At 41.8% G+C, this 21,635-nt stretch overlaps 1 protein-coding gene across 5 annotated transcripts in view; it reads left to right on the top strand.

The window, feature by feature from the left end:
• The window catches only part of CATSPERE (catsper channel auxiliary subunit epsilon), a 116,514-nt gene that overhangs the window by 24,819 nt on the left and 70,060 nt on the right, over window positions 1-21,635 (top strand). For all 5 annotated transcript variants that reach the window (XM_089529805.1, XM_089529806.1, XM_089529804.1 and 2 more), the window contains 3 exons: window positions 1,422-1,446; window positions 5,380-5,457; window positions 8,872-8,975. In XM_089529805.1, coding sequence (XP_089385931.1) covers window positions 1,422-1,446; window positions 5,380-5,457; window positions 8,872-8,975 — 207 coding nt within the window. The remainder of the gene's footprint in view (window positions 1-1,421; window positions 1,447-5,379; window positions 5,458-8,871; window positions 8,976-21,635) is intronic.

The raw sequence follows: 21,635 nt of genomic DNA, 5'->3' as shown, positions 1-21,635 counted from the left end.
TAAAGAAGGGAATAGAACATATAAAGAATAGAAGAAAATATAATATCTTTGAAAAGTACTACACTAGCCTTTTCAAGGAACATCAGAATGGGGAATTACATCAGACAAAAATAAATAACTACAATCTTCCCTTCCTTTACGCGGGGGAATCCATTCCGGGACACACACAGCCCCTGCATAAAGGGAATTCTGCCTATGATCGAGCCCCATTTAAATGGTGCGCATACACCATGGGCGCGCACCCCATTATTCCTTATGGGACGCGCCGCCCCTTCTCCCAGCACGACTTTCAGCATATGCTGTATATACAAAAGCAGAAAATAACTAAAATACTAGAAGAACAAAAGACAATTTTAAATCAGAATATTACAGTAATGGAAGTTATAGAAGCTAGTAAACAAATGAAAAGTGGAAAATCTCCAGGATCAGATAGCTTCTCGGCATTTTATTTTAAAACAAGTGAAGAAGAATGAATAAATCCATTACATCAGACATTTAATTACATCTTAAAAGAGGGAAAACCAGAGTCATAGAAAAAAGAAAACATTGTCTTAATACAGAAAGAAGGAAAAGATTTGAGATATCCGAAAAACTATAATATTCTGGCTGAAAAATTGGGGAAAAAATACTAGAAGACCACGTCCATGAAGATCAATGTATTTTTTTTTTTACCTCAAAACATTTAAAGCAGAACATGAGAATAGTGATTGATATAATTGAATATTATGAGAAAAATCCAGGAAAGAAAATGGCAATGATGTTCCTTGATGCAGAGAAGGCTTTTGTTAACTTAAACTGGCAGTTTATGATTAGAATTATGGAAAATATGGATTCTGGTGAGAAATTCATTGGCTGGATAAAGACAATATATGAAGAGCAGAGTGCACAAATAATAATTAACAGAAATAAATCAAAATTCTGTGAAATTTCCAAAGGGACAAGACAGGGCTTCCCATTTTCTTCTTTATTTTTCATCCTATGCTTAGAAATTTTAAGCAATAGGGTAAGATATGAACATCAGCTAAAAAGAATATAAATTAAAGGATTGAAATATAAAATTCATGCTTTTGTGGACAATATTGTAATCTGCTTAGAAGACCCCATAGAAAATATGCCAAAAATGTTAGAAATTACAGCAGGCCTTCTGTATCCACGGACTTGCCATCCACAGATCCCAGCATCTTAAGAAGGAAGAGGAGGAAGAAGAGGGGGGAGGAGGAGAAGGCAGCAGGACGAAGAGAAAGTGAAGGTAGGGGTAGGAAGCAGCAGAGGTGATGAGGCAAAGAGGAGGAGGGAGGAGAAAGGAGGAGGCAGCGGCAGGGTAAAGAACTGCAAACCTGTATTTTAGAAATATCACTTTTCACCTACTTTTGTACTTACTAAAATAAATATCCCCCCTCCTTTTTTTCTTTCTTTTTTAGCTTTTTGGACTCGGATTCAACTCAGGTAAATATTCTGTTTATAAAATTTATGTGATTTTTTTCAAACTAAGGCTGTGAGCCCATGACTTTTCTTGCCTAGAAATCCAGTGATAGTTTCTATAAGCCTGAAGGCACAAGAATGTTTTGGCTTGCTGGCAGAAGAACAGCAGGGAGGAACCATCCTAGTCTCCCTATTTCTATGAGAGGGATTTTTCCCTTTTCACCACCAAACAAGACTGAGAAGGTAGTGGGACAGGGAGAAGAGCCTCTCTTAAAGATATTGCATCTCTAATGGGCTAATATAGTGGGATACAGTCCTTCAAATAACCTAGACTCAAGCTGTGCAGGGCTTTTTCAGTCATCACCAGCATTTCGAATAATGCTCAGAAATGGACCAGCAGCGAACTGAGATATTGCAGCAAGGGAGTTGTGTGTTCCCTGTAGCCAGTCCCAGTTAGCTATCTGTCTACAGCTCTTTGGGCCAACTGAAGTTTCTGAGCCCTTTGCAAAGACAACTTCAAGTAGAGCACGTTACAGTAATCCACACAAGGCATATATTACCATGGAACACTCTCTCTCTGAGTGTGCTGGATTCTCCTTCTTTGGAGGTTTTTAAACAAAGGCTGGTTGACCATCTATTGAGGGTACCTTGATTGTGTATTCCTGCAGGGGTTTGATAGGTCTCTTCCAACTCTATGATTCTACCATACCATGCCTGGAGATCAGACTTCTCCATGAATGAACAGTTGGCACACTACCTTTAACTGTGCAAATGCACTCTTGGCTATCGTGGAAACCTGAGCCTCCAGGCTCAGAGCTTAATTTAGGAGTATGCCCAAACTGTGAACCTGTATCTTCAGGGGAAATGTAGCTCCATGTAGCGCAGGCTGAATACCTGTGCCAGATCTGTCTTTTGACTGACAGAGAGCACCTCTGTCCTATCTGGATTAAGCTTCAATTTGTTCACCCTCATTCTGTCCATTACAGATACTCAGCACTACTTTAGCACAGAAATAGCTTCCTTGGAATTAGATGTAAAGGAGAAATAAAGCTGTTGGTGACATCTGATCTCAAACCTACAGACGTCCCCTCCCAGTAGTTTCATGTATATAATAAACAGCATCGGGGACAATCCTGAGGGACTCCTCAGCCTAATAGCCAATGAATCAATTAGGATTCCCTAGTACCACTTTTCTTGTCTTTTCTTGCTGGAGAGTGCCAAGAAGGAATAGTGCCCCCAAGCTCCATCCCAGTAAAGCACCCCAGTTGAATACCATGTTCAGTGGTATTGATAAACTACAAATGGGAAGGTTTCACAAACAAATGCCAAAAATGAAAGGGAAAAAGTTAACAAAGTACCACAGTACTATATATCACCAAGTACTATATATCCCAACAAATGAAACCACTACTTGAACATGGTACTAAAATTATATTTTGCAGTAACACCATGTGGCTAACAGTAAAAACCAGCAGCAATTACCCATACAAATATAAGGTGCAACAAAATTATTCAATAAAGGTCCAGTAGAATTCAAAGTCCTTCTAGCCTCTGCTGCAGAAATACGTATACAGTTGAAAATGGAGACTGGTGATATAAATTTCACAAATGGTAAATGATATTCTGTTAAATCTTCATAATGAGGTTGTTATCTTGATGATAAATTTGTAAGTAAATGACAGTCTAACAGGTAGCAAAGCAAAGTTATTATGTCAATGTTGAATTACAATTAGGAAGCAACCTTTCAGGTAGCAATTCAGGTAGCGATTAACCTTTTTCGAAATTTATTTCACCAGCCTCCATTTTCAACTGTATGTTTCTGCAGCAGAGACCAGAAGGACTTTGAATTCTACCATTCAATAGCTTACCACCTTGCAAAACTGCCTATATTGCAATTTTTATGACCCCATCTTACAAGAGCAGTTGAAACATCAGCAGCTCTTTGTGGCAAAGTCCCTCTCCTAGATTTGTGCAGATTGGCAGTCTGAGCACAGATATCTACTATTATGACACACTACCACTGGGACTAAAGGATAGAGCTGATGTATCATTGGATGAGCTGTTTTATCATCGGTATTAGTTTAATGTGCCCACCTTCAGTATGTCTACTATTGCCATATTTTTATTCATCCAATCCTTAGTCATTTTCCTGGAAAAACTGATGGATTTTATGTATCTTATTTGCTGGCAGACCAGTGCCCAGTAATAACAACAAGGGTGGCCAGTTTTTGCACAGCAGCAATGGTCTGTTGGCGTAAGATGGTTTCTTAAAAGTTCATAATATTTTTAGTTTGTTAAAATTTTATAATGATTTCATACATTTATAATGATTTTATACTTTTAAATTTTATTTTTAATATAATTTTATAAGTGAAATTTGAACTATTATGTACTTTTACAATTTGATGATTTATTGTGATGTTTGTTGACTAATATTTGTTGATATTTTTGATCAGTTGATCGTAATAATAAATCTAATCTAAATCTACTTGGCCATTTGTGAGTACAAAGAGCATGAAGAAAAGGAAGTGTTTGCTTACCTGTAACTCAATTTTTTTGAGTTGTTATAATGTGACCTCACACAACCCACCCTCCTCTCATTCTCAAGTCCAACATACTTAGTGTTTCATGCAGTGGATGAGGAAAGGAGTTAGTTCATGGGAGCATGCATTTGGGATGGGCCAGGGCCTAAGGCTCAGGCTTGTGTTTCAGCAGGCACAAGACCCATACAGTATGTTCACAAATGACTACTCAAAAGATTCACAGCAACTTTTAAGAAAACTGTTCTTTCAGCACCACGTGGAAGTGAAAGTAAAGACCTATGAAAAATTTGGTACAGCAGTACTACCATATTAATTGACTAATTACCACCATCTTGTGCCTCTGGTAATTCAGCTTGGTATACATTCATATGTGTGAGTCACAGAGACCATAAACAAGATTACTTATCTGTAAATGTGGTTTGAGTAGCCAGTTGTGAACTCACATAACACACCCTTCCTCTCCACAGGACCTGCCCCTATACAAATTATTTTAAGTTGTCAGGTTTAATGGGATCCTGGGAACTGAAGAGGAAGGTGGCCTCCTTCAACATGTTTTGATGAGGTCTAGATATTTTCAGCTGTCTCTGTACTGACACACAACCTATATGTGTGTGGTTAATGGAAAGTAACCTGTTCTTTCTAATATAAAAAGTGCTACTGCACTTAATCTACACTGCTGGAAAAGAGAAAGAAACAAAGAATTATATTTAAACTTTTATATGTAAATTCTCCAGAAACATTAAGACAGTGCAAGGAAAAGAAGTGTTGTTCCACTCAGTATAATATTAATTTATGTTACATCACATTATTACATTTCATTGTCCAGTGGGACCTCGGTATCCTCAGGGAATCCATTCTGGACACACACATGCTGCCACAGATACCAAAATCTGCGGATGCTCAAGTTCCATTATCCCTAATGGCGGCACGTGCACACAGCCATGCCACCATTAGGGAAAGCAGGACTCCAGTTTAAGTCCCGTTGTCCCTAATGGTGGCATGGCCACATGCACACACTGCCACTGGGGACAACATGGGCTTGTCATCCATGGATACTCAAATCCACAGATGGCAAGTCCGCAAATACCAAGGTCCCACTGCATTGCCGTAGCATAACTACTATACCAGTGAATAGTGTAAAATACTGATTTTTAAAAAATCAAGTTTAAAAAAATCACAAAATGAAGGAGGAGGAGAACTCTTTAGTTCTTCACAAGTAATGTAAGGAGAAGATTAGGAAAAGACTTCTAAAATCTTGTCAGTTACAGCAAATTCAGTACATATAATTCAGTGGTATACCTTGCATTGATGATATAATATCTGCTTACTAATTCTTAGAGTTAATTTTCATGTAAACTGAACATCTTTTCCTTTTTTCAGCAATTTTAGTATTTTTTTCTATTTTATTGATTAGTTTATACATGCATGGATATTTGACCCAGAAAATGCAGAAGATTCTGAAACAACCCACACTGCAGTTTCACCATCTGTAGTAAGTAATTATTTTATTCTTTTCATAAAATACTGTTATAGTTTTGTATGAAACACAGCGACACACTGTGTACAGTTTGTATAAGGTGCTTTGTTGCTGTTATGTGTGTTCATGTCGCTTCTAATTTATGTTGACCCTAAGGCAAAACCTATCATGGCCTTTTCTTGGCAAGATTTGTTCAGAGGAGATTTGCCATTGCCTGAGTTTGAGAACATGTGACTTGCCCAAGGTCACCCAGTGGGTTACATGGCAGAGATAAGAATTGAATGCTAGTCTCCATAGTCCAACACCCGAACCACTAAGGCTGGCTGTAATCTTTATAGGAAGATTGGGGGGAAAACTTCAGCCTCTGGAACCTTTAGGTATGCCTCACAGATCTCTTCCACAGCCCATAAAGTGTGTTTTGTGGCCATTACCCCCTTGCTTGTTGACTTCGTAACTTCTGCTTTTTACCATCCAACATATATTTTATGAAAAGTTTAGTTAACATGTTTCCACACAATATCCTGATCTTCTTGGAGTCTTTCTGCAATTTGTTAACATAGGCACGTTACAGACTGCCCCTTTGGGGCGGCCTGTAGGCGCACCTTTCCCCGCCAGATCAGGGCCTCAGCGGCCAGAGCAGCAGCCGCTGAAGCCCCGATCCGCCGCTTTCCGGGCTGCGGGGAAGCGGCAAAAGGCCCCTTCCCCGCAGCCTGGAAAGGGGTGTCCTTGGGGCTTCAAGCCCCAAGGACACCCCGCGGCGGCGGGGAGAAGGAGAAAGGGGCCGTTTGGCCCCTTTCCCCTTTGGTCCGCTGGGCGCAGCCGTCTGAAGGCTGCGCCCAGCGGACCAAACCAGGAAGGAGCTCCGAAACGGAGCTCCTTCCGGGGTCGCGGAAAGGGTGCCCTAGGCGCCCTGCCGCGATCCCAGTACGTCACAACTGCGCTGCCTCGTTTGGAGGCGGCGCGGTCATCATGTATTGATGGCGGCGGCCGTGTGGAACGGCCGCCACCATTTTGTGCGCGCAGAGCGTGCACTAGGGTTAGGGCGGTGCAGAAGCACCGCCCCGTCTTAACCCTAGTACGCGCTCCGCGCGTACTTTTTAGCCCGTCTGTAACGGGCCATAGTTCATACAATTGCTTTTCAAACAACTTGCCACATGTTCTCTCCAGCTTCTGCTCAGGACGATCATATTTCTGCGTTATCATATCAAGAGAGTGAGTTATTAGGTATACTTCTTCCTGCAGAGGTATACATTTATTTTCTCCTTAAGCCATATCCTGCTTCTACCTTAATCACGACTAGTACATAGTAAGGCCAAAAGGCATTTTGTATGGGCATTTTGAGGGGGAGGCCCAGAGTTCTGTTTCAATGCCTACTTAAGACTGCTTAATATGGGTGTTGAGGGAGTTGCTGTAGTCTCCTTCAACAGCTTTGGAACGTTTGTGTTCTTGTCAGAAGATGTGAGTACACTTGCAGCAAGTGCAAGCTAATTGCTCTGTTGGACGAGCATATAGCACAGATACAACACTTGTTTGATTAACTTTAAGAAAAATTTCAGGCATAAGTGTTCTTCCAGAAACTATGTTTTAAATAAATGTTTTAACATTTGGAAGAAATTTGATTTCAAACATGGTCTGTTGTATGAGTGAGAAGACTCCATGTTTGCAAGACTAACTTTTCATTTTACTAGAATACCAAAGTTCACCAGCTGGTACAATGTGAAAATTAAGGAACAGAGGGGGTTTGTTTGATTGTTTGTTTTCTGTGCCAATATTCACCTCATCTATACATAGTCTCCCCACTTCCTTCCCTAATTTTCATCATGTTAGTACCTTAATTTTGCAGCAGGAAGTAAGGAGAATGCTTTTATTTTTGCTATTGTTAAACAACTGGAAGTTGGAGATCTTAGCCAATCTAATGAAAATCACTAGAAAGGATGTAAGTAAATAAATATTTACAAATCAACCAAATATACAAATAGGTAACTGGTGGCTGTAAACTACCCTGCATAATATATCCTGAGAGCTATGCCCATAGGAGCCATTAGAACCAGGTTTGCCCATTTGGCCGTCTCTCAGTGCTGCTGTTTGCTCCACGAGGGAGCCGCAGCAGCCACAGCGCACGACTCCCGCACAGAGCAAAAAAGAAGCTCCAAAATGGAGCTTCTTCCTGCGGTGCAGTTATGATGCCGCAAGGCGCCAATGGCGCACTCGCGATGTCATAAGCACCGTGTGATGTGCGGACACACAGCGTCCGCTACGTCAATATGGCGGCGGCCGTGTGGAATGGCCGCCGCCATTTTGTACGTATTCACTACGTACTAGGGTTAGGGGGTGCGGAAGCACCACCCCTTCCTAACCCTAATACGTAGTGAATACATACAAAATGGCGGTTTGTAACCCGCCTGTGTCCCCCAAACTGCATGATATGTTTCTCTTCAATAGCTCTGTCTCTTTTCCTTCCCACAAATTTTCCACCTTCCCTTCCTCATACCCTTGTAATCAACTTGGAAAAAATATATTTTCTGGACTACAACTTCACTGGCCATGCTGGCTTGGGAGTTCTGGAAGCTGTGGTCTGGAAAAGGTACCTCTTCTATTTTTTTGCTTTCACGCGCATTTTCACACTTTTACGACGCATGCATCATTTAAGCAGCATACTTCCAAAGTGACCTGAAGCAGCTTTATTTTGGCCTGTATGTATGGGGCTTGAGTACCAAAAGAGAGAGTGACCTAAGTCACATGGTTAGTTTAAATTAGAGGGGAGAGAGAGAGAGAGAGAGAGAGAGAGAGAGAGAGGATTTGCTTGCAGGAAATCCCTATCTATATAAGGAGGGGGAAAGAGAATGCAAAAATCTTCCAACTTACAATCAAACAGAAGCCTCACAGCAATAGCAGAAGGCATTTAGGGCTGGAACAGACCAGCAGGAAGGGGTGATTTGAAGCTGCCCCCACCAAAGATTCCTTGGGACCACAGCAAACACACTCTGCGGTCCCAAAGGTGGCCTCCACCACTGACCCCAATAGGAGCGGATTCTGCTCCTATTTGGGCCAGTTTGGGGCCACCTTAGGTGACCCCAGTGCCCAATCCAACTTCCTGGCGCTCCGGTGGCGTATAGTATCAAAACACCACACCTCTGGAGTATCTTGAAGCCACCCCCATCTGGTTGGCTGAGTGGCTTCCAGGCGTCTTTGGGATGTGCGGCGTCAAAACGCAGTGTCGCCAAGCCACCCAGAAGCTGTTTTTTCCAGCCGGTATGTCCCAACCCTTAGTGTTCAGTCTGTAACCAATCATTCTCATTTCTTTAAAGTTATTAATATTTTTATCTCTGCTTTCTACTGAAATATAAAGATTTAGCGGGAAAATTTTAGAAAGTTAAATGTGCTTTTGAAGTGACAATATACTTCTAACTTGTTATTTCAAATAAATAGTATTCTAAGACCCTTACCAAGCAGTTCTGGAATTGGGGAGAATCACCGGCTATTACAACATTTTTTGGAAGAAAAGTGTATACCGATGTGCAATATAAGGATGGGTATGTTCATTTATATTTTTCAGCATAATTCTATGCTTTGTAAAACTGATTATCAAATGCAACAGTGTACCACTGGTAGTTGGATGACTTGTGAGTATGCAAATGATGCCTTCAATAAAATATTGCAATGTAGTGTTGTGGTTAACTGCCTTTGAACAGCCCCAACGCATGCTGACATTGTGGATGAGACATCTCTAGGGCCCCCATATTCCACAATTATGCTTACATCTTGAAGATTCATGCCAATTACCTCCCTAATTGAGTCTAGCCATCCTCTCTTTGTACTACCCTCTTCCTTTCCTAGCATTATTGTCTTTTCTAATGAGTTGTGCCTTCTCATGATGTGGCTAGAGTACAACAGCCTCAATTTGATCATCTTGGTTTCTAGGGATATTTCAGGCTTGTGCTGTTCTATAACCCATTTGTTTGTCTTTTTGCCTGTCCACAGTATCCTCAGCACTCATCCTCAGCACCACATCTCAAATTAGTTGATTTTCTTTCTATCGGCTTTCTGCACTGTCCAGTTCTCACATCCATACATGGTGATGGGAAATAGAGGGGCTCGACTAACCACCCCGAAAGGGTGGGCTGGAGCCGCCCATTTTTACTCATGATGGAGGCTGCACCAACCAAACACCAAGCCTCCATCAGGACTAAAAATAACCTGCCACAAGCGGGTTCTTTTTAGTCTGCCTGGCAGGTGCCATGAGTGTGCCAGTGGCGCAGTCGCTCGCAGTGATGATGCACGTGCCACACCATGACGTTTAGATGCTGTGCTGCAATTACGTCATCATGGTGGTCCCGCGGTGGGGCTCAGGAGCATGCAGTCACTCTGCAATCCCAAGCCCTAAAATCGGCCCCAGACTGCTGCTTTCTGGCGGTCTGTACTGGGCCATAATGGCTTGGATGATTCTAGCTTTTGTGCTCAGTTACATATCTTTACACTTTAGAATCTTTTCTAGTTATTTCATGGCTGTCCTTCCCATTCCTAGTCATCTCTTATTTCTTGGCTGCAGGCACCTTTCTGATGAATATTTGATCCATGGTACAGGAAATCTTTTCTCGTTGTCTAAGCTGAATTTATGTAGATCCTCCCTGGTTATTATTTTTGTTTTCATTGGACATACAGACATAAGTCAAACATTAGGAATGGGAATATACAAAAACCGGTGGCAGAATATTTCAGTCTCCTGAGCATTGCATCTCAGACCTCAGAACAGCAGACCTTGAACAAAAGTACTACAAAGGAAGAATGGAAAGGGAAACAGCAGAACTGGAATTCATCCACAGACTACAATTCATCAGTAATGGTTTGAACAAACATAATGGTTTCCTGGCACACAACACATTTCAACGCTATCTAACCCTCATCGTCATAGGGGCATCCTTGACCTGCTCATCACATCACTCTTTGTTTCCTGCACTCATCTATTCTCCTTACCAACGGGCTAGTTTCCTCTACCTTTGTTCACCAACAACCATATTTAAAATTGGACTTGCCACTTCATTTCCATACACAAAAGATTTGGAATTTGAATTGACATTTTCAGACACTAATGACATATATATGTCTGTCCATGGCTTTCCACTCCACCAAATGCATCTGAGGAAGTAGACTTAAGTCTACAAAAGTTCATGCTACCAACTTCTTTCTTTCAATTAGTCCCAACAATGCTACATGATCTCTCTACATATTGATCCTACAGACCAACACAGATATATAAAAGCTGATCTGGATTCCAACTTTAGAACAGAAGCAACTAGAGAGGCATCTAGCCCCTCCGCCATTACTGTTAGACTGGATCAATTTGAGTCGGTAAGTACTGAGGATGTGGAAAAGCTCCGTAGTAGTATGAAAAAAATGACTTGCCCTCTTGACCCTTGCCCAACTTGGCTGGCCATCCAGGGGGGTGATACGATCAAGCCGATGCTGATAAACATGATTAATGCATCTCTCAGGGAGGGCACCCTGCCTCCTTGTCTTAAGGAGACAGTGCTTAGACCACTCCTTAAAAAGCCCTCCCTAGATCCCCTGGACAGAAATAATTATAGGCCAGTATCGTTATTGCCTTTTTGAGCAAGGTGATCAAGAGGGCATTTGCTAATCAACTACAAGTTGTCTTAGAAGAAACTGATTTTCTGGATCCATTTCAAACCGGATTCAGGGCGGGATATGGAATGGAGACAGCCATGGTCTCTTTATTCAGTGGTCTCCACCTGGGCATTGACAGGGGAAGTGCGACCCTGTTGGTGCTCTTGGACCTCTCAGTGGCCTTTGATACCTTGGGTATTGGTGGCACTGCATTGTAGTGGTTCCGGTCCTACCTCTCGGGTAGGTTCCAGATGGTGTTGCTTGGAAACAGTTGTTCGCCCAAGAAGTAACTCAAATCTGGTGTCTCTCAAGGCGTGATCCTGTCCCCAATGCTATTTAACATGTACATGAAGCCACTGGGCCAGATCATCCAGAGACATGGAGCGGGGTGTTCTCAGTACGCTGATGACACCCAAATATATTTCTCTATGTCTCGGACTGATACAGTGATTAAAAATGGCATCTCTCTTCTGAATGCCTGTCTTGGGGCGGTAATGGACTGGATGAGGGGAAACCAACTCAAGCTGAATCCAGGTAAGACGGAGGTACTTGCTATAGGAACCCCGAACCTGGGAATGGAGTTATGTCAACCAGTTCTGGATGGGTCACACCTCCACTGAAGGACTCTGTTCGCAGTCTGGGGGTGCTCCTTGCTTCGTCGCTCCAGCTGACAGCTCAGGTGGATGTGACAGTCAAGTTGTAAACAGCTTCAGCTGATACGCCAACTGCGCCCCTTCCTGGAGCCAAGGGACCTTGAAACAGCAGTACACGCACTGGTAACCTCTCGATTGGACTTCTGTAATGTGCTCTACATGGGGCTACCCTCGTGCCAAGTTCGGAAACTTCATTTGGTACAAAACATGGCAGCCAGACTGATTATGGGTACTTCTAGAAATGATCATATAACACTGGTCTTGAAGTCCCTTCACTGGCTGCCAACTAGTTTCCGGGCAAGGTACGAGGTGTTGGTGATTACCTTTAAAGCCCGACATGGCTTGGGTCCAGAATACTTGAGGGAACGCTTTCTTCTGTATTGTCCATCCCACACATTAAGGTCCTCTGGGAAGAATTTATTACAGCCTAAAAAAATCTAGGCTAACATCAGTTTCCCAGAAGGCCTTCTCTACTGCTGCTCCAAAATTATGGAACGACCTGCCGGAGGAGATCCGCCACATTTCCACTCTGACAGCTTTTAAGAAAGCACTCAAAACGGATGTCTTCTGGCAGGCCTTTCCAACTTAGTTGCCCCTCCCTAGATATAGAGGTATAGATACAGAAATATAGATATAGAGCTGCATACCAACCTGACATAAACATGATCATGATTATGAAAAATGCCTCCTCGTCTGCTTATTTTCCTCCACATTCTAGTTGAATGTTTTAATGTTTTTACAGTTCATAATACTTTTATACTATGACTATTTAATCCTGTTTTAGTGTTGGGAATGGGGATGGATATAGTGATTGTTTTCTTCTTGGATTTTATTGTAACTTCGGTGTATTTTACTGTTGTAACCCACTTGGATTCTCTGTGATAGGATGGGCTAGAAATAAATCATTATTATTATTATTATTATTATTATTATATCTTTGAATTCTAATTATCACCTTGTTCACTTGCCTTTTTGCTCAAACATTTTGGAACATGCTATTATATATGTTGCCTCAACTTTCTCTCTTGTATTTCTGTAATGGATCTTTTTCAATCTGGCTGTTACCCTTTGCACCCTATGGAGAATGCTCTTACAAAAATAACAGATTATTTCCTTCAAGCCAAGTCAAAGGGCCTATGTTTAGTCTATGTTGTTTCTTTGCAGCCTTTACGTGGTTGATAATGCTTGTGACTAAGGCAGTCTTCCTGTCAGTGCTTTGAGGCTGTCTTTTCACCGAAGACCCCTTGCTGTTAGACAGTTTCCCCACTTCTACCCTTAATCCACGTTCCCTATATGAATTAGAGTTGAGATCCCCAGTGTCTTCCTCTTATATGTGTTCTATCTTTAGTAGTGTGTTGTCTGTGAGGTTATTGTTATCAATTTACTCAGGACAATACTCTTCTGGTAAAGATAAACATTAACTTTATTTACAAGCATGGCATGGCAGGGGATTGGACTGGATGGCCCTTGTGGTCTCTTCCAACTCTATGATTCTATGATTCTAAGACTATCTTTTCAAGATTGTTGCACAGATTGTATGGTTACAGTAGTAACAGTACTCCAATAGTTACAAGTTATTTCTTATTCAGTTCCCTCACTGAACTCTTTCAAAAGTAAACTGTTTCTGGTTTCTTTTAAACCTATTGTCTTATACTTCTAAATTGCTCTCCCTTTCAGAACTATGAATTCCGCTAAGGTACACTGGCCTGAATCCTAACTAGCAAATCTCCCAACAGAACAGCTCTGAACTGATTCTTAAACTGACACATTCTCCTGACTCTGACTCACTTCTCCCCTTTCATAGTCAGTCCTCTCACAGTAGCCCCACCTTTACAGGCAGCTTGAACCAGGATTGACTGTTGGGGAATCAGCTCTGCGTAGTGACTCGCCACAATGCTCTTCTGTTGGATTCTCTTCATGACCTAGGCATCTTCTTTGTTTTACCTTTTGGTTGGGGTTCCACAGAGTTCTGTTCTAGGCTCTTTGTTCTTTTCTCTTTATATTTTATTTTTAGATAATCTTATTCATTCATACTGTTTTCAACGGTCATCATTCTGCTGATCATATTCAGTTGATACTCCACTCCAGAACTTTCTTCTGATATTGAAGATCATGTTATGGCATGTTTTTCAACTTTCTCAGCATGGATCATCACCTAAAACCTAACATGATAATGACAAAACTACCGATTTTTCCTCTAAAATCTTTTTTATGGCATACATTCTCCATCAGTTTTAATAATGTTCCCATTTATCCTGTGAAAGAAATACATTGTCTGGAATTTTTTGTGGGTTTTTTGGGCTATGTGGCCATGTTCTAGCAGAGTTTCTTCCTGACATTTCGCCAGCATCTTCTCTGAAGATGCCAGCCACAGATGCTGATGAAACGTCAGTAAGAAACTCTGCTAGAACATGGCCACATAGCCTGAAAACCCACAAAAAACTATGGATGCTGGCCATGAAAGCCTTTGACTTACATTGTCTGGATTTTATTTTTGAGCGTTCTTTGTCTTTTCTTCATCACACTGAGGCTGTAGCAAGGTCATGTCCCTTTTTTCTTTATATATTGCCAAGTCTGCAAGGACTTCAGTTCATGCCTTGGTTATATCCGGCCTTGATTATTCTAATTCTTTCGGCTGGTCTTCCACAATCTCATCTGCCACTAAAAAATTTTTAACCCATTGCTTTGATCATGTTACCCCATGGATGTCCTCTTCCTTGGGTCAGTTTTGTCCTTTTTCACTTGTTAATTGATATTCTTTGAATTGCCTCCCTGAGCCTTCAGAGACTGCTTGGTCCCATCTGTTAACTGTGTCATCTGTTAACTGTTCATGGCCATCGATACCATGGCTATTATAGATGCAGGTCCTGTTCTTAAAATTCCTGTTATTCTAAGTTCTTCCACAAGTGACAGTCATTCTGGCCACTATACTTGCTAGTATAGCAAAAAAGCCTTCTTCAACATGTCCTTCCAGACACAAGAGACATCATTCTGACTATATGCACTCAGCTATCCTGGCCTCCATCCGGCAAGGTTGAACCATTGACCAGTACCATTCTAAAAGTACTGTGCCTCAGGACCAGGAAGTGTTTCTGCCAACTCAAGCCCAGGATACTATGTCGCCTGCGAAAGGAAAATCCACTCCTTCTGTCTCCACTGTTGCTGTTGTTAGCCAGACCTCCTGCCTTTCTTCAACATCTGGTACATCTGAGCCTGGATCTGATTCTGACTCTATGGTCTTTTTCACACGGGGAAAATTGGAAGGTTAACCCAGGGTCAATCCAGAACCATCCATGGTTTTTCACATAATTTCACAAAAGACTATCAAACAACGCTGAACGCAATCCAAAGGCAATCCAAATGCAATCATAGGTCATCCCAGAAATAGCTAAATTCGGAAAACTATCAAATTTATCAATCCTTTTCCACAGCGAATTTGAAGTCAATTCGAATTTACGTTAGTATAAAATGCATCTCTAGTTCGGATCCCCCCCGGTTAGAAACAGACTACAATTCCCATGATCCTCTGTTGTTGCGATTTTCCTTCTTGTTCTCTCAGGCTGCTCAGAACAAAGCAGCTGCTTCAGAGGAAAATTGAAAAGGGGGGGGGGGGGGAGGGGAGTAAAGGCAAACCACCTGAAGAAATCATGCCCAGAAAACCCCATGATGGGGTCTGCAATAAGTCTGAAACGACTTGAAAGCACACAGCAACAATATAGAAATTCAGTTTAATGCTCTGACAAATGTTTCCAAACAAAAGGAGGAGGAAGAGGGTGATTGGTCTTTTTAGCTGGCTTCCAGATGCGATCCTGTCTTCCCTGTGCAGGCGCAAACACACTAATTCGCAATGAAGAAGCTGATGGGTAAGTGCTCATGTGATGAATGCATTTGCATTCACACTGCTTTCTCTTTGGGATGGATGCTGTGTTGTCTTTGCATGTGATGAGCTAGTGCGTAAATTCGTGCATTTTTGAATTGGCCCCACTTTCTTCTTCTTTCGGGATGGTGATACATTCCTCTCATGTGAAAAAGTCCAAAGGTTGTTCCAACTAACAAATTTCTTCCAATTGAGTTGGACATCATGGGCCCTTCCTTCCTAACTGATGATATGAAGGTGTTTGTTCATCAGAACCTCCTCATGGCCAAGTTTATTGACATTAAGGTCCAGCAACAACGAACTCCGATTGAGGATCAGGTTTACAAGTGGATTCAAAGTAAACATTCCTGCAGCTTTATCAATGCTTTCGTTCCTTGCTCAAGTCATTCAGAAGTCTTGATTGACACCATACTTCATTCCACCCACTTCCAGCACGTTAAAGATTCTCTATAGGGTAGATGATTCAGCCATTCCTCCTCTAGGGCAGCATCCAAAACCTAATTCCATCATTGTTACTGCTGGCTGGTTGATAGCTTCATGCCATCTGCATTCTACACCTACAGACAAAGAAGGCAAGAAGATTGATGCCATGGGGAATTAACTCTAACCTTTGGTTGCTCTTAGCTCCAAGATCTCTAACTACTTGGCTTGCAAGGGGGCTTACAACTAACTCTTTTGGTTTCTAAATAAGCTTGAAGATGAAGAATGCAGAGTGACTTTCCTCCTGCAGTCGGAGGAAAGCTGGCAGGTCATCAGATCATGACTGCTCACACATCGCTGACTGTGGGAGCAAGGTGATGGCAGGGTTAATAGCTCTCCATTGCCATGCTTGGCTTCAGTCGTCAAGTCTTTCTGACCAAGCCCAAGCAGTCATAGAAGATACTCCATTTGATACTGACTTGTTCCGTTCAGAGACTGACTCCTGACTGGAATATACTCATAAGATGCAGTCCACTGTGAGGAAGTTCAGATTCAACCCTCTTGTCCAGTCTTTCTTTAGGTTTCGGTAGGGCCACAAATATGGGCAGTACTCAAAACAGTAATCTATCAAGGTCTCAGTTTCAACACCGTTACCAACCAGCTGTGCCACTTACCCAAAAGTACACTGGACAGATAAAGAACAAATCCAATGACACTTCAAAGTGCTGACTTTGAAGAGCTGTGCACACAGCTCCGAAGGGATGGCCTCCAGCCACCCCTTTTACATCCAGATCGGGACAGTGCCACCAATCTGGCCTTTCCAGGGCATGAAAAGGAACCAGAAAAATTGTAAATTTCTCAAGTTTGGGAAAGCTGGAGGAGGTTTGCCCTGAGTTCAAAATGAATTCTTGTCCGAATCATCTTGAATGCTCTGTGTGCAGCAAAGTCAAATTAAGAGCTTTTCCTGTGGCCAAGCAGACAAAATGTGTCACCCAGAAGCCTTTTGAGGTGGTGCATGCTGATTTGGCTGGGCCTTTAACTAAACCTGTTGGGGGAAGTCAGTATTTTCTTGTAATTGTAGACAGGCACGCAAGGTACTCCTATGTGAAGGTCTTGAAGGAGAAGAGCAAGGTTGCTGAAGTCTTCAAAGACTGGGTGAACCAAATAGAGCGCTAATTTGAGTATAAAGTGGGTTCTTTGGTCACAGATAGAGGAGGCGAATTTTTGTCTTCTGACCTTAAGAATTGGTTGCAAAGGAAAGGAACGCGTCACAACACCACTAACCCTGCAGTTCCGCAGGAAGATGGGTTGGCAGAAAGGCGTATTGGTGTTTTGAAACAAATGAAAGACAGTATGTTATTGGATGCAAATGCATCAGAAGATCTTTGGGGTGAAGCAATTTTGGCGGCAAATCATCTAGCAAACAGGGTGTGGAATTCAGCCGTGAAGCAAGCACCATACCAGATGCTGCATGGTAGACCTCCAAATTTAAAATACCTGAGGGTGTTTGGGTAGTATGCAAATGTGTATGTGCCAGCAAATTGCAGAAAGAAGGGTGAACATAAATGGAGAAGGTTGATGTTTGTGGGTTATTCTGGCAACAGTTATAAATTTTACCAAGGTCATGGGAGAATTTTGTTGTCCAGAAGTGCCAATTTTGAGAAGCATTCTGGCTAGGAGGGATTGCATTCCAACCAGGAAGTGTTTCTGAGACTGGGGAAGAGTACTGGAAATGGAGGGGTGAGAGAGCCAATGTCTCCAGAAGAGGAGAAACCCAGTACTTCACAACAACACACTCAAACATAGCCAACACAACAAACACCCATCGCAACAAGTAAGTTTGAGGTTGGACCTTACCACACAGGGCACAGAAGTAGGGTCAGTTCACATTGGTCGATGCGTATTCGCGTTATATAGCATTGGAGTTCTACACCTGTGAGCTCAGAATACGATTGACCAATGCGATATAACGTGAATACGCTTTGGCCAATGCGTATTCATGGCGGGGTTCTGAACTGAAGACAGCCGGCTCCTCCGTTTTGTGAGTCCGCAAAATTAGTAGATTCATGGGATCTGTATTGATGGCCAGTGTGAAACCTCTGCTGCTTTGGCTGGTGTGTACATCCAATCCGCTGGTTCTCCTGAAGACCACCGGGTTACAAATTTCCCATGATGCTGCGCTGGAATTTCCCCCATTTCCTTCCGTTGGCCTTTTCCTCTTTCAGGACAACCGCCAGGGCTGGGGAGCGATTTTTCCACTGACCAAGATAAAGCAGAAACCTTTTGTGTCAGGGGGGAAATAAGCATTCAACGTTTTTATTACATTAGTATTGTCGCGTTATAACTCCGGCGCATGTATATATGTATCTATGTATCTGTCTATACATGTAAACATATGCATGCACAGGCACAAACACATATCCATATAGGCACCCTTGCATATTCAAATGTGCACACGTGTACATACATGTATGTGTATACAAATATCTGCATATATATATATATATATATATATATATGCATAGATAGATAGATAGATAGATAGATAGATAGATAGATAGATAGATAGATAGATGAATATATAAATACATATATAGATAGATGTGTCGAGCATTAAGTCTTGGTCTGTACCAATGATTTTTTTTATATACATGGAAAGACGCAAGCAGATGCAGGCATATACTTCTAACTCTCCTCGTTAGTATACATGTCAACGTGTGTGTGTGTGTACATATATGTATACACTTAGGAATATTGCTATGCGCATATATGTGTGTGTGTGTGTGTGTATTCGTAATATGCTGAAATTTCCTGACATGTCTCTTTGCATCTACACATGTGCAAATGTGTATGTGTGTGCGTGTGTTTCTGTGGTGGGGCTCATGTATGTTTGTGTTTGGATATATATATATATATATATATATATATATACACACACACACACACACACACACACACACACACAGATGTGTGTGTAAGCATATACATGCAGCATTACACTTTTGGCTGCTCCACAGTTCGTGTTTGTGTGTGTGTGTGTATGTATGTGTGTGTGTGTGTATATATATATATATATATATACACACACACACACACACACACACACACAGACAGCTGTGTGTGTACACATATAAATACAGCTTCACACTTTTGGCAGTACCACTATGTGTATATGTGTGTATATCTGTGTGTGTGTGTGTGTGTGTACACACACACACACATATATATATATATACAAACACTCAAGCAGGCAGATGTGTGTGTGCACATATAAATACAGCATCACACTTTTGGCTGTGGCACAGTGTGTTTTTGTGTGTGTGTGTGTGTGTGTGTGTGTGTGTGTGTGTGTATAAAAACATCCAGACAAATGTGTGTGTACAAATAAAAAAGGCATCACACTTTTGGCTGTACCACTATGTGTATATGTGTGTATATCTGTGTGTGTGTGTGTGTGTGTGTGTGTGTGTGTGTGTAAACACTCATACAGACAAATGTGTGTGTACACATAAAAAAGGCATCACACTTTTGGCTGTACCACTATGTGTATATGTGTGTATATCTATATATATATATATATATGTATGTGTGTGTGTGTGTATATAGATATAGATATAAACACTCATACAGACAAATGTGCGTGTACACATAAAAAAAGGCATCTCACTTTTGGCTGTACCACTATGTGTATATATATATAAGTATGTACGTATATATATAAGTATGTATGTATGTATGTATTTATGTGTGTGCATATATATATATATATATATATATACACACACACACACACACACACACACAGATGGTGCATACCCCTTTCGTAAGTGGCTAAAGGAAGCAATTCACATGATATTACGCGCTAATCAGTGACCTCATTATTCACCCCGGATGTTAAAAATGTTGTCCCCGTTCAGAGCCCCACAGAGCATGCGCAAGGCTGCCGATGCAAATCGGCCAATACACATTGTATTGGGCTGGTGTGGTAATCCAATCTGCACTTGCCTCACTTTGCCTGAATACGCATTGGCCGATTCACAAAACCTCCATTCGGAAGGCCGCCCAGGTGTGAAACAACAATGCGATACGACGCGAATATGAATTGGCAAAGCGTATTCAGAGAGCGCGGGTGTGAATGAACGATGCGATATAATGTGAATACGCATCGACCAATGCGAACTGACCCTACTTCTGTGCCCTGTGTGGTAAGGTCCATTGTGTCAAAGAGGGACACTGAGGTGCAAACTAGTTCAGAAAGTGAGGATGAGAGAGGTAGAACAAAGGTGTTGATTCCTAGGAGGACTCAGAGAGTGAGAAGGCCTCCAGAGAGGTTTGTTGTCCAGAGTGTAACTGCTTGTAGTGCAGTGGCAGATGAGCCTGAGAGTTTTCAAGCCTTGCAAAGTTTTCCTAAGGAGGAGAAAGAGAAGTAGTTTTCTGCTATGGACGAAGAGTTCTTGTCTCTAGTTGAGAAACAGGTTTTTGATATAGTTGATAGGCCTAAGGACCACAAGGTTGTGGGTTGTAAGTGGGTCTACAGGAAGAAGGAAATGCCAGATAATAGTCAGACGTAAAAAGGCCAGGCTGGTGGCTAAAGGGTTTTCACAACGAAGGTTTGAAAATGTTGATAAAACTTTTTCACCTACAGCTAAGCCAGAAAGCTTGAGACTGGTACTTGCATTAGCTGTGAGGCAAGGAAAGGTTGTAAGGCATTTTGACTTTGAGACTGCTTACCTGAATGCTAAGCTTGAGGAGGAAATTTACATGGAACAACCCCCTGGTTTTGGTAGTGATACTGAGACGAAAGTGTGTAAGCTGAACAAAGCATTGTATGGCTTGAAGCAAAGTGCACGTTGTTGGAATCAGTCTATTCATACAGAGCTTGAATGGCTTGGTTTTAAAAGGAGTGCTGCAGATGCTTGTGTTTACACTAAAGGAGGGGTAGTTCTTGTGATGTATGTGGATGATCTTTGTGTAACAGCTAATTCAGAGCAGCAAGTGCAAGAGGTACAGAAGGAATTGTCTCAGAAGTTCACATTGAAGAACTTGGGGAACAGATGATGACAGATGTCTGTTGAGTCAGAAGAAAAAGATTGAGAAGTGTGGATTGCAGGATGCAAAGCCAGTAAAAAGCCCAATGACTCCTGGTTATGCCAGTGCAGAGTCTGCTGAAATGTTTTGATAATCCTGAATTGTACAGAAGTGTGATTGGTAGTTTGTTGTTCATTGCTAACAATACCCGGCCTGATATTTCTTTTGCAGTTGGTGTGTTGAGCAGAAATGGAAATAGTCCAAAGCTGGATGATTGGACGGCTGTGAAGCATGCTTTGAGGTATTTGAAAGGTAGCAAGAACAAGAAGCTTGTGTTTCAAGGAAGTGCAGAGAATTTGGAATGTTATGCAGATAGTTCTTTTGCAACTGAACAAACAGAAAAGAAGTCAGTAACAGGACTTGTGATTAAGTTTGCAGGTAGTCCAGTTGTTTGGAGAAGTAGGAAACAGAATTGTGTAGCACTTAGTACTTCAGAGGCGGAATTTTCTGCATTGTCTGATTTGTCTGGAGAGGTGGTATGGATTAGACAGTTGTTGAATGATTTAGGAGAGAATTGCACTGAGCCTACT

This window comes from Sceloporus occidentalis, unplaced genomic scaffold (genome assembly GCF_023333645.1).
Source record: "Sceloporus occidentalis isolate IW3139 unplaced genomic scaffold, rSceOcc1.0.p SCAF_6, whole genome shotgun sequence".
Classification (NCBI taxonomy): Eukaryota; Metazoa; Chordata; class Lepidosauria; order Squamata; family Phrynosomatidae; genus Sceloporus; species Sceloporus occidentalis.
Note: the sequence above shows the minus strand (reverse complement) of the source record. Positions and strands in the feature narration are given on the sequence as shown.